The 10,940-nt window shown below is 52.6% G+C and overlaps 1 protein-coding gene across 12 annotated transcripts in view; it reads right to left on the bottom strand.

Moving 5' to 3' along the window:
• Positions 1-10,940, bottom strand: part of ACSF3 (acyl-CoA synthetase family member 3) — a 64,023-nt gene that overhangs the window by 43,175 nt on the left and 9,908 nt on the right. For all 12 annotated transcript variants that reach the window (XR_002735088.2, XR_002735089.2, XR_002735090.2 and 9 more), the window contains one exon: positions 1,991-2,145. Coding sequence is in view for 5 of the 12 variants with exons in the window: in XM_023228904.1 (XP_023084672.1) it covers positions 1,991-2,145 (155 nt within the window). In the remaining 7 variants the exon portion in view is untranslated. The remainder of the gene's footprint in view (positions 1-1,990; positions 2,146-10,940) is intronic.

Below are 10,940 nucleotides of genomic sequence, written 5' to 3'. Positions count from 1 at the left end.
GCAGGTTTAGCCCCTCGGGACGCGGCCCTCGCGTGCAAAGGCGGCAGCTCCTTCACGAGAGCAGGAGTCCCAGGCGTGGGTCCAGCACCACCACGTGACACCTGGGACCAATGCTGCAGTCTGCGCTAGGGCGTTACTTTGTTTTCTGAAAATGATTTGTTGGGTTTATTTTAGAAGGAAGCAGGTCCAACAGCTAATGAGGGTAAACAACGTGCTTAGGGTCCGTGGTGTCCCTGCAAAGTTCCTGCGCTGTTCACAACCACGCTCAAGAACAACGGTGACCGTGCGGCTGCTCACCACACAGCTGATCACAAGTGAACAGCCACGGTGCTGCGGGCCGCAGCCAGGCACATCTGGGGACTAGAGCCAGCTCAGCTTGCAGGCTCCACAGGAGAACGTGGACATGGATGAATGGCTGCAGCACCCAAGGGGTGGGGCCGGGCACACCCAAGGGGCTCAGAACCGCCCACAGAGCTGGAACCGTCTTGGCTCACATGCTTGGCTCAGGCTTGGCAGGAGAACACAGGTCCTGAGAACCCTGAGTGCCCGCGCCGCTCACACAGCATTTCCTGCAGCCTCACGGGCAGTAGGGAAGGTGCTTTTGTTTGCGGTTTGAGCAGAGTGGTCCCTGTTGCTGCCCCTGCTTTATGAGGAGGCACCACTGACAGGACCCTTGCTGGGAGATTCAGATGGCTGAGGTCTCATTGCCTCCGTCATCCCGGAAATCACCTGATCCTCTCCTTCACTGACCTCGTTCTTGCCCTCTGTTCCTTAGATTTGGTAAAACATGCTGCTCATCTGGCTCAGCTCGGGGTCTTCCCAGCCCCAAGGCATCCCAGCAGTAGCAGCAGCAAAACCACGGGCTCCGGTGGCCTCACAGAAAAGGGGCAAAGGAACGGCGAAGAGAGCAAAGGGGGATCAGACATGTGCCTCGGACAACCTGGAATTCTCTCCAGGAACGAAGGTGCTGCTTCCCTGTGCACTTCCTGGGGACTGGGAGGAGTGCGGCAGCCACAGACACGCACGCATCCCCCTGGAAACTGGATGACAGTCAAGCCTTCAGTTCCTGCAGTGCGCCTGCCACACCAACCCTCCCTCACAAAAACTACCCCACCCACGACTCTGCCGGAGATGAGGCCTGTGATGCGTGTGAAGACTCACGGAGCCACACGTGTACACTTCCAGTTAGTGAACCACACTCCAACAGCCATGAGGGAAAAGAAACGTTCCCACGCCTGCAGGTTCATGCAGGAGTGCAAAGCAAACACGCCCCTCAGTGGCCCAAAAGACCAGCTCGTCCTGGGAGGGAGGGGTTTATCCAGGGAGCTGGGAGGGAGGAGCAGGGCTGAGAGGAGAAGCAGCAGAACACGCCCCAGGCAGGAGGCGTCACAGGGCTGCCCACGAAGGCATTGCATGGTAGAGGCAGGAGCCGTGGGACATGTGGGCAGAGGAGGCATGAGTGAGCAGGTCAGCTTACTGTCCTCACCCTTGTCCTTCAGACTCCATGACAGAGAGACAGATGGACCGGAAAGAGAGAAGACAGATAGATGGAGACAAAGAGAGAGGGAGAGATACAGACAGATGGAGAGACAGGAGAGACAGAGAAGACAGAGAGACAGACAGAGAGACAGATGAAGAGAGAAGACAGAGACAGACGGAGAGTCAGACAGGAGAGACAGAAGACAGAGAGATAGATGGAGAGACAGAGACAAATGGAGAGAGAGAGAGACAAAGAGAGACAGAGAGAGAGAGAGAGACAGAGAATGACAGAGAGAGCGATACAGAATCCAAGCAGCTATCGATGTGGATGAGATTATAGATACACATGCAGATGGGCAGAGAGAGAGAGATGGGGAGAGAGCGCGGGAACACTGAAAGGAAATGGAAAGCAGTGCTTCCCAGAACTTAGTAGAAGGGATTTATTAGAAGTAAGTCGTATCTGTTGATCTTTAAGACTTTCTGAACGGGAAAGTGGGCTCTTTTCACTTACCTAATTTTTTCTTCACAAACTGCACGCAAGAAATCCTGGGCGTGCGGCTGGGTAAAATGCCTGTCATAGTACTCCATCAGCTTGGTGTATATTGTAGGCACTGCCATGAAGACATTGATTCGCGGTGTTTCAGAACTTAAGAACTTTTCCCAAACCTACGGAGGAAAGGAAGCACGCGGTAGGGAGATGAGCAGGCACCGAGGCCGTGGCAGAGGCTCCCGGCTCCAGGCACAGAAATGGTTCACATTCAAGAGTCTGCAGTGCCTCCCGTCTAAAAGGGGTGCCTCAGACTCTGACCCCTTCCCACAGAAGCCATGTTGCGCGGGACAACTGCATGTGGCCTGTGGGGGGAAGAGCAATCGTGAACAGAGCTGGGAAAGGCCTTCGGGATCTGCAGCCCGGACAGACGTGAGTGGCCAACAGGCTCTTCCAGCTACACAGAGGAGGGTGGATGTGCACCCTGGGCCCGCAGACCCAAAGTCAGCACACTTCCCAGCAGGCACAGGCATGCCGTGACTAGTGGACGGTGAAGTCTTTTATTTAAAAGAGTCATGTGAATTTTATATTTGACTCCATAATAAACATTTCTTGCTTACATATAAGTATGTTTTAAGTTCCTCACTTGTTAGCGGTTTCTCGCGTTGCCCATAAAGCTTCAGGAAGACCTGGTGAGCCACACTCGTTCCATGGCCCTCTCTACCCGCAGTGTTCCACACAGAGCCCCGAACGGTGTGGCGGAGGGCGGAGGGCACTCTTCATGCTGTGGGGTCAGCACCTAAGGGAGGCCCATGACACACAGGACAGATCTCGCCCACAGGGCATTGAAACTGGGGTCGATGGATGCCGATGCCACAGTCCAGCCCTAGCCCATCGCATCTCCTCACTGGACTCTGGTAGTGATGAGTACCTCACCGCAGCTGCCTGGCAGAGAAAGGCAGGAATCTCCGGAGAAGAAATAGTATCATTCTTTCAAAGACAAGGACTAGAACTCTTCAAAGTTACAAAGCATGTAAGGAAACAAAGATGTGACCCCAAATTGAAGAAGTCTCAGGAAATCCAAACATCAGGATCGCCAGACAAGGCCCTTCAAATAACTGCAACAAGCAGATTAAGGAATTTAGAAGAAAAGATGAACAATGTGGGGAAAATGGAGAATTGCAAAGAGAAGTGGAACAGCAAAAAATTGTAAAACTGAAAAACACGAGATCTGAAATGAATTCATTCAACAGACCAAATAACAAACAAGACACAGCAGAAAAGAGGAAAAAAGTCAGACACAGTCAACGGGCGTGATCTACGCTGACACGCAGATGGGAAAGCAAAGACACAGGCGACCAGAGTGCGGGAGACGGCAGCACCCGCGGAGCAGCGCCCACAACACTGCCATCGAGGGAGGGAGGGGGAACAGACAAGCAGGTGGAGAGAGGACACGCTCGTGGATGGGAACACTCCACATTGTGAAGACGGCAGTTCTTCCCACGCTGAGCTCCAGCTTCAAAGCAGTCTTCCCAAAATTCCAGTAAGCTTCATTTTGCAGAAATTGATACACTTATCCTACGTTTTACACAAAAAGGGAAAGGACCCAGAAGATCCAAAATAAATTTCAAAAGGCAGATTAGAGGTGAGAACACACAGTTCCCAACTCCAAAACTGACATAAACCAGAAGTAATGAACACAGTGTGATGCTGCGTAAGATCAGACAAGAGACCCACAGAACACAGTGGAGAGTCCAGAAATAAACCAATGCCTAGATATCTGGTCAAGTGATTCTTGGCAAAGAAGCCAAGTCCCCAGTAGGGGAAAGGACAAAAGGATAGATCTTTCTCACAAATGGCAATGACACACTGAGTATCTCCACGAAGAAGGTGAATCCTAGACCCTACCTCACACCACATGCAAAATTAACCCAAAGTGGGTCAGAAACCTCCATGTATGAGCTAAAATTAGAAAACTTCTAAGAAAAAACAAAAGGGAATATCTTCATGACATGACCTGTGGTTTGGCAAAGACTTCTCTGATGAGATAAAGCACAATCTATAAAGTTTAAAAATTGATAAAATGAATTTATTTTAAAAAATTTTTTATAAAATGAATTTCATCAAAATTAATGTCTGCTTCAAAAGACACATTAAGAAAATAAAAAGACAAGCTGCAGTTAGAGGGAATATTTGCAAACTATACATCTGAAAAGAGACTTGTATCCAGAATACACAGAGAACTCTTACAACTCAATAAGAAGACAAATAGCGCAATTTAAAAATGGTCAAAAGATTTCATTAGACAGTTCACCAAAGATTACATATGGATGCAAACAAGAACATAAAAAACAGCACTGGGCGCAGCGCTCACGCCTGTAATCCCGGCACTTTGGGAGGCTGAGGTGGGAGAATCCCTTGAGCTCAGGAGTGTGAGACCAGCCTGGGCAACATGGGGAGGCTCCGTCTCTACAAAAATAATTCAAAAGGAAAAAAGTAAAACATAAAAAATGCTCAACATCTGGCAGGGTGCGGTGGCTCATGCCTATAATCACAGCACTTTGGGAGGCTGAGGCAGGCAGATTAGTTGAGGTCAGGAGTTCAAGACAAGCCTGGCCAACACGGTGAAACCCCATCTCTATAAAACTACAAAAAATTAGCTGGGCCTGGAGCTGTGCACCTGTAATCCCAGTTGCTGAGATGGCTGAGGCAGGAGAAGCGCTTGAACCCAGGAGGCGGAGATTGCAGTGAGCCGAGACTGAGTCCCTGCACTCCAGCCTGAGTGACACAGCGAGACTCGGTTTAAAAAAAAAAAAAGCTCAACATCACTAGTCATTAGGGAAACACAAACTGAAGCCAGTGACAAGTGCTGGCAGGACATAAAGAAATGAAAACTCTCATACGCTGCTGGTGAGAACATACAGCAACACAGCCATTTTGGAAAACAGTTCGCCAGTTTCTTTTCTTTCTTTCTTTTTTTTTTGAGACAGAGTCTTGCTGTTACCCAGGCTGGAGTACAGTGGTGTGATCTTGGCTCACTGCAATCGCCGCCCCCTGGGTTCAAGCGATTCTCCTACCTCAGCCTCCTGAGTAGCTGGGATTACAGGTGTGAACCACTGTGCCCGGCTAATTTTGTATTTTCAGTACGGACAGTTTCACCATGTTGGTCAGGCTGGTCTCGAACTCCTGACCTCAAGGGACCCACCTGCCTCAGCCTCCCAAAGTGCTGGGATTTCAGGCGTGAGCCACCATGCCCAGCCAGTTTGCCAGTTTCTTAAAACATTAAACAGAAAGTCACCATACAACCCATCAATTCTATCCCTCTGTGTCTATGTAAGATCAGTGAAAGCGTGTCTACAGAGATTTATATGTAAATGTTCACAGCAGCATTATTCATCATAGCCCCAAACTGAAACAGTCCAAATGCCCATCAGATGGTAAATGGATGAGGAAAATGTGTTGTGTCCGATGAAGTACTATTCAGGAACAAGCTACTAATGCACACAATAGAACATGGATGAAACTCAGAACAATCCTGCAAGTGAAAGAAGCTGGAACAAAAGACTGAGTGTGACGCAACCCATTTGCACGCACTGCCATCTAAAACAACGAAAGTCTAGAGGCAGAAAGCAGATTTGCAGTTGCCAAGGGCTGGGAATGGGGGGGAAATAGACACTGGTTTGAGGGAATGGCTACACAATTCATAATTTACAATAGTGAATTTTACGGTGTGTGAATTGTATCTCGATAGAACTGTTTTTGAAAAGGAAGGGTGCAATAAAAACATTTTCAGTGAAACAAAATTGAGGGATTTGTCAGCAAAGCTGCACTACAAGAACTACTGAAAAGAAGTTCTCCAGGCTGAAGGGAAATGAGTTGGGGGAAGCTCGGTGCTTCCTGGAGAACCTCTGCAGGGACAAATGAAGGTACCAGAAGAGGAGACGCGTGGGTAATTTAACAAATTTAAGGACTCCTGATATGGTTTGACTGTGTCCTCACCCAAATCTCAACTTGAACTGTATCTCCCAGAATTTCCACATGTTGGGGGAGGCACCCGGGGGGAGGTAACTGAATTACGGGGGCCGGTCTTCCCTGTGCTGTTCTCATGATAGTGAATGAGTCTTAGAAGATCTGATGGGTTCATCAAGGGTTTCCGCTTTTGCTTCTTCCTCATTTTCTCTTGCTGCCACCATGTAAGAAGTGCCTTTTGCCTTCCGCCATGATTCTGAGGCCTCCCCAGCCATGTGGAACTGTGAGTCCAATTAAACCTCCTTTTCTTCCCAGTCTTCGGTATGTCTTTATCAGCAGCGTGCACATGGACTAATATAGTAAATTGGTACCAGAAGAATGGGGCTGGGGGGCGTATGAAACATGCAGCCATGTTTGGGGCTGGGGCGTATGCAACACGCAGCCACGTTTGGGGCTGGGGCGTACGAAACACGCAGCCATGTTTGGGAACTCTTCCGCAGTTTCCACTCAAATGAAACATATGTCTGGCCTGTGAGCCGGCACCAGGAGGTGCAGATCCACAGGGACATCTGTGTGAGAATGTTCATAGCAACCGTGACTTCTAATAGCCACAAACTGAAAACAATCCCAAATCTTTCAAGAGCAGAATGGATAAGCACACTGCGGCTTCTGCACACTATGAAATACAACACAGCAACGCAAAAAGAACAAACTGCATTTGATGCAACACACAGATCAACTGTCAAACAGTACAGTGAACCAGAACACAAACGTGACACTGAGGCATGGAAAACGGAGGACACGTGTAGAGGGACAGCGCTGAGGCGGGGAGAGCACGCGTGTAGTAGGATGGTGCTGAGGCGGGGAGAGCGCACACACAGCGGGACAAGGCTGAGGGGCGGGGAGCAGGCACGGAGGTGAAAGACACGAAGGATGGCATTTCTGGGAAGTCATCCAAATCTTCAGAGGGCAGCTGCCGCCCTAAAGAAGGGCACTGAGAGCCGAGCGCGACCTCCTTCCCCCAGCACATCCCAATATGCTGCCACACTTCCCAGACCTGTAGGACCTGGAGGCCCCCCGAGGGGCGCCTTAACATTTGACTGACTAGGGAGTGCTTCTGAGGCGGCAGGAGCAGGCCTGTTGCTCTAACCCGAGCTGCCACAGCACAGACCCCGCCCGATGGCAGTTCCCACGCAGGCTGCTCCGAGGAGCCACCCCCAGCTGCCCTGATTTGCTGCCCTGCCCTCCTGAGTCCATGCTGCCATCCTGAGGACGTCGGCCAGGGCAGCGCTGTCGGAGACAAGTGACTGATCTGAGCCTCTGGCGACTTTGCGGCGACTTTGATCTCCGGAGGCTGTGGCTGCACATCCCTCTTCTGGCATCCTCCTCCTGTCCCCCAACCCCATCTGTCACCTGCAGGCACTGACACACACGGCCCTCTGTGCAGGATGACTTGAAGACACCGCGTCTAAGATCGTCCAATACCACCGCAGGTGTCTGGTCACCCCACACATTCTTCAATACAATCTTAGACAGAACCGCAATATTCAATAACGCTGACAGCTGGATTTTACACATAGAAATTTCTAAAGTCGGAAACCCTGAAACCTGGGAGTTGATGGAAAAGAGCTGCAATCTTTTGTAGCCACAGCATCGAATTTGTTTAAATATTAAGTTTTCGGCTGGGCATAGTGGCTCACGCCTGTAATCCCAGCACTTTGGGAGGCTGAGGCAGGCGGATCACAAGGTCAGGAGTTGTAGACCAGCCTGGCCAACATAGTGAAAACCCGTCTCTACTAAAAATACAAAAAATTAGCTGGCTGTGGTGGCGGGCGCCTGTAATCCCAGCTACTCAGGAGGCTGAGGCAGGAGAGTCGCTTGAACCCAGGAGGCAGAGGTTGCAGTGAGCCAAGATCGCGCCACTGCACTCCAGCCTGGGTGACAGTGCGAGACTCCATCTCAAAAAAAAAAAAAAAAAAAATTAAGTTTTCATGGCATAGTTTAGAGAAAAATCCGAAGTAAGTGTCAAAAACAGTGCAGGTCTGAGGCTTTCCCATGTCCATTTAAAGTCTGAGGTTTTCCCGTGTCCGCTGAAGGTCTGAGGCTTTCCCGTGTCCATTTAAAGTCTGAGGTTTTCCCATGTCCGCTGAAGGTCTGAGGCTTTCCCGTGTCCATTAATGAGCCAGTCTGCAGTGTCCGGAATATGACAGCAGACCCCCAGGCAGAGACCCCAGGGCAGGTACTCTCAGAGCAGACATCCCTGGGCAGACGCCCTTGTGACACAGACCCCAGGGCAGGGACCCCACGGCTGACGCCCCTGGGCAGAGACGCCGCAGCAGCAGCTCCCAAGCTGTGGGCACCGGAAAGAGCCAGGGGGTGTCATTCACGCAGTGCTGGAGAAGCAGCAAGCTGAGAAAGCCAGATCCTTGACAGCTGGTCTGTGCCAGCACCTGCACCCACCTGCCTCTCACCCTGAGAGTAACACACTCTTTACTCAGGAGGACGGAACCAACCTGCCCTTGGCTCCCTGGGAGATGCTCTGCCTCTGCCCCTGCAGCTGCATCTCACCCTGGCACAGTCCACAACAAAGGCCGTGGCTGCCTCTGCCCAAGTGACCATGGCAGACCAGCCACCGTCAGTGCCCAGGCAGCCCCCAACAGAGGTTCAGAGCCAGGCTGCCAAGGAGCAGGGGCCGAGGTGGGGCAGGTTGAGGAGGCCCAGTCACAGGCACAGAAACCAACACCCTCGACAGAGCTGACAGCCAAAGGAAAGGAAGGGCTCAAGGTGGAGACGAGGGAACAGCCCCAGAGGAGCCCTCAGAGACACAGCAAAGGCACCGAAGGTCCCTACACACCAGGCGCTGCACCACCCACACAGTGCACACACGGGGAACTCACTGCAACAAAACCACCTTTGTGTTCACCAAGGACAGCTGTGTCCATTCAGGGCGCACCCCAGAGACAGCCACAGGGAGGGTCAGGCCACTAAGCCAGATGCCTACCGGGGGAGCCAGGACAGGTCTAGAGCAGAGCACCAGGCAGATGTCTCCAGGATGGACCACACAGATGAGGCAACCTCAGTGTCTGCCATCTTAACCAGAGCGCTGTATCGCAGCTGTGGTCAGTGCTGAGATGTCCATGAAAAGTAAGGGCTGAAGCCAACAAGAATGTGGAGTGCGTCAGGGAGACTGGGCCCTGGGGAGGCTCTTCAGGAGGTGACCCTGGTGACGGGGCCCTCAGGGAGGCTCTTCAGGAGGGGACCGTGGCGACAGGGCCCTCGGGAGGCTCTGTGGCTACAGGCGCCCTGGCAAGCGGTGGAGGGAGCTCACGGCTAATGACGCAAGTGTGTCGGCAGCCACCTCTCGTTGGCACGGCAGTAACTGCTAGATTTTAAAGAGGTCATTCTCTAAAGCCCAGTGTTATCATCTGTGAAGAAACTGGCTCACTTGTTCTTAGAAAGCTGTTCTAGGCTGGGCGCGGTGGCTCAAGCCTGTAATCCCAGCACTTTGGGAGGCCGAGACGGGCGGATCATGAGGTCAGGAGATCGAGACCATCCTGGCTAACATGGTGAAACCCCGTCTCTACTAAAAAATACAAAAAACTAGCCGGGCGAGGTGGCGGGCGCCTGTAGTCCCAGCTACTCGGGAGGCAGGAAAAGGGCATAAACCCGGGAGGCGGAGCTTGCAGTGAGCTGAGATCCGGCCACTGCACTCCAGCCTGGGCGACAGAGTGAGACTCCGCCTCAAAAAAAAAGAAAGCTGTTCTACATACTGGCTTCTCTTTCGAGACCTTCCCTCCAGTGGAGGCTGGAGAAGAGCCCCTTCTCTTTTTCAATTTTGTGCCCACTGTGAGCCAGGCTCCAGGCCAGGCCAGACCCTCCTACACGCCCCTCGGGCTTATGTGCCCAGGGCCTCTTATTTTCCGGGGATGAGACTAAAGGTCAGAGAGGTGGGGGGCCAGATGAGAGGCCTTCTCACCACCTCCAGCCACAGTGTGGGGTCGGGCGACCCGCGGTGAAGAGGATGGGCCTCTCAGCCGCCTCAGAAGCAATGGGGAGGTGGGCGGGGCCTCTCAGCTGCAGCAGAAGCAGCAGAGGGGAGGTGGGCGGGGCCTCTCAGCTGCAGCAGAAGCAGAGGGGAGGTGGGCGGGGCCGACCACTCACAGGGCCCCCTTCCTGGAGAAATTCACACCTGGCTAGGGTTTGAGCCCTGAGCTCCCGGTCAGAGGCCTCAGAGTTCCACACAGCCTTCAAGGGGGCCAGAAAGACTTCAGACAGGAAGAGTCCTGGCAAGAGCAGGGAGTGTGGGACCAGCCACTGGTGGCTGCTGTGCTCTGGGCTTTAGGACTGTGCCTCTGTTGGCCGGGATGTCTACCCTGCAGGACAGCCCTGCACAGACCAGGAGCCCAACCCCAGGCATCTATCTGGCCTCAGAGATGGGCTCTTCTGTGCTGAGAACGATCATGATACGACCCAAATCCTAAGGGCTTTTCCCTACATTCACTTTTTACACTTTTTTTCCTGTGAATAAAAGGCATATTCATTATATGGGCAGAGGCTGGTAAACATCCATGGCCTCACCGGAGGGCTCCGCTTCACTACACCTGTGACATACGCACACCTCGTCCTTCCTGTGGGCTCAAGGCCTGCCCCTCATGCCCTCTGCAGCCTGGTGAGTGGCACTCGCCTGCAGTCAGCAGGAATGCACACAGGGCCACAGCAACTCCTAAAAGCCACCACCGTCCCCAACTGACAGGCGAGGCCCGATGCTGCACACAGCGTCCCGCCTCAAGCCCGGGTCCTTTCCCTCCAAAGCAGCATCCGGATCTGCCCTGGAGACAGCCCTGCACAGGCAAGGCTGTGCGCGGCAGCTTGGTGATGACTGCTTCCACCCCAGCACTCTGTGTGGCCAGGGCCACGTCCTCCCTCCCTGCCTGCTCCAAGGGAGACCCTACAGAGGAAGCGACGCAGAGGGAAACAGAGACTCTGCAGCGGCCCTCCAGCTGGG

Source organism: Piliocolobus tephrosceles, chromosome 17, assembly GCF_002776525.5.
Source record: "Piliocolobus tephrosceles isolate RC106 chromosome 17, ASM277652v3, whole genome shotgun sequence".
In the NCBI taxonomy this organism is placed as follows: Eukaryota; Metazoa; Chordata; class Mammalia; order Primates; family Cercopithecidae; genus Piliocolobus; species Piliocolobus tephrosceles.
This window is presented reverse-complemented; position numbering and strand designations above follow the sequence as displayed.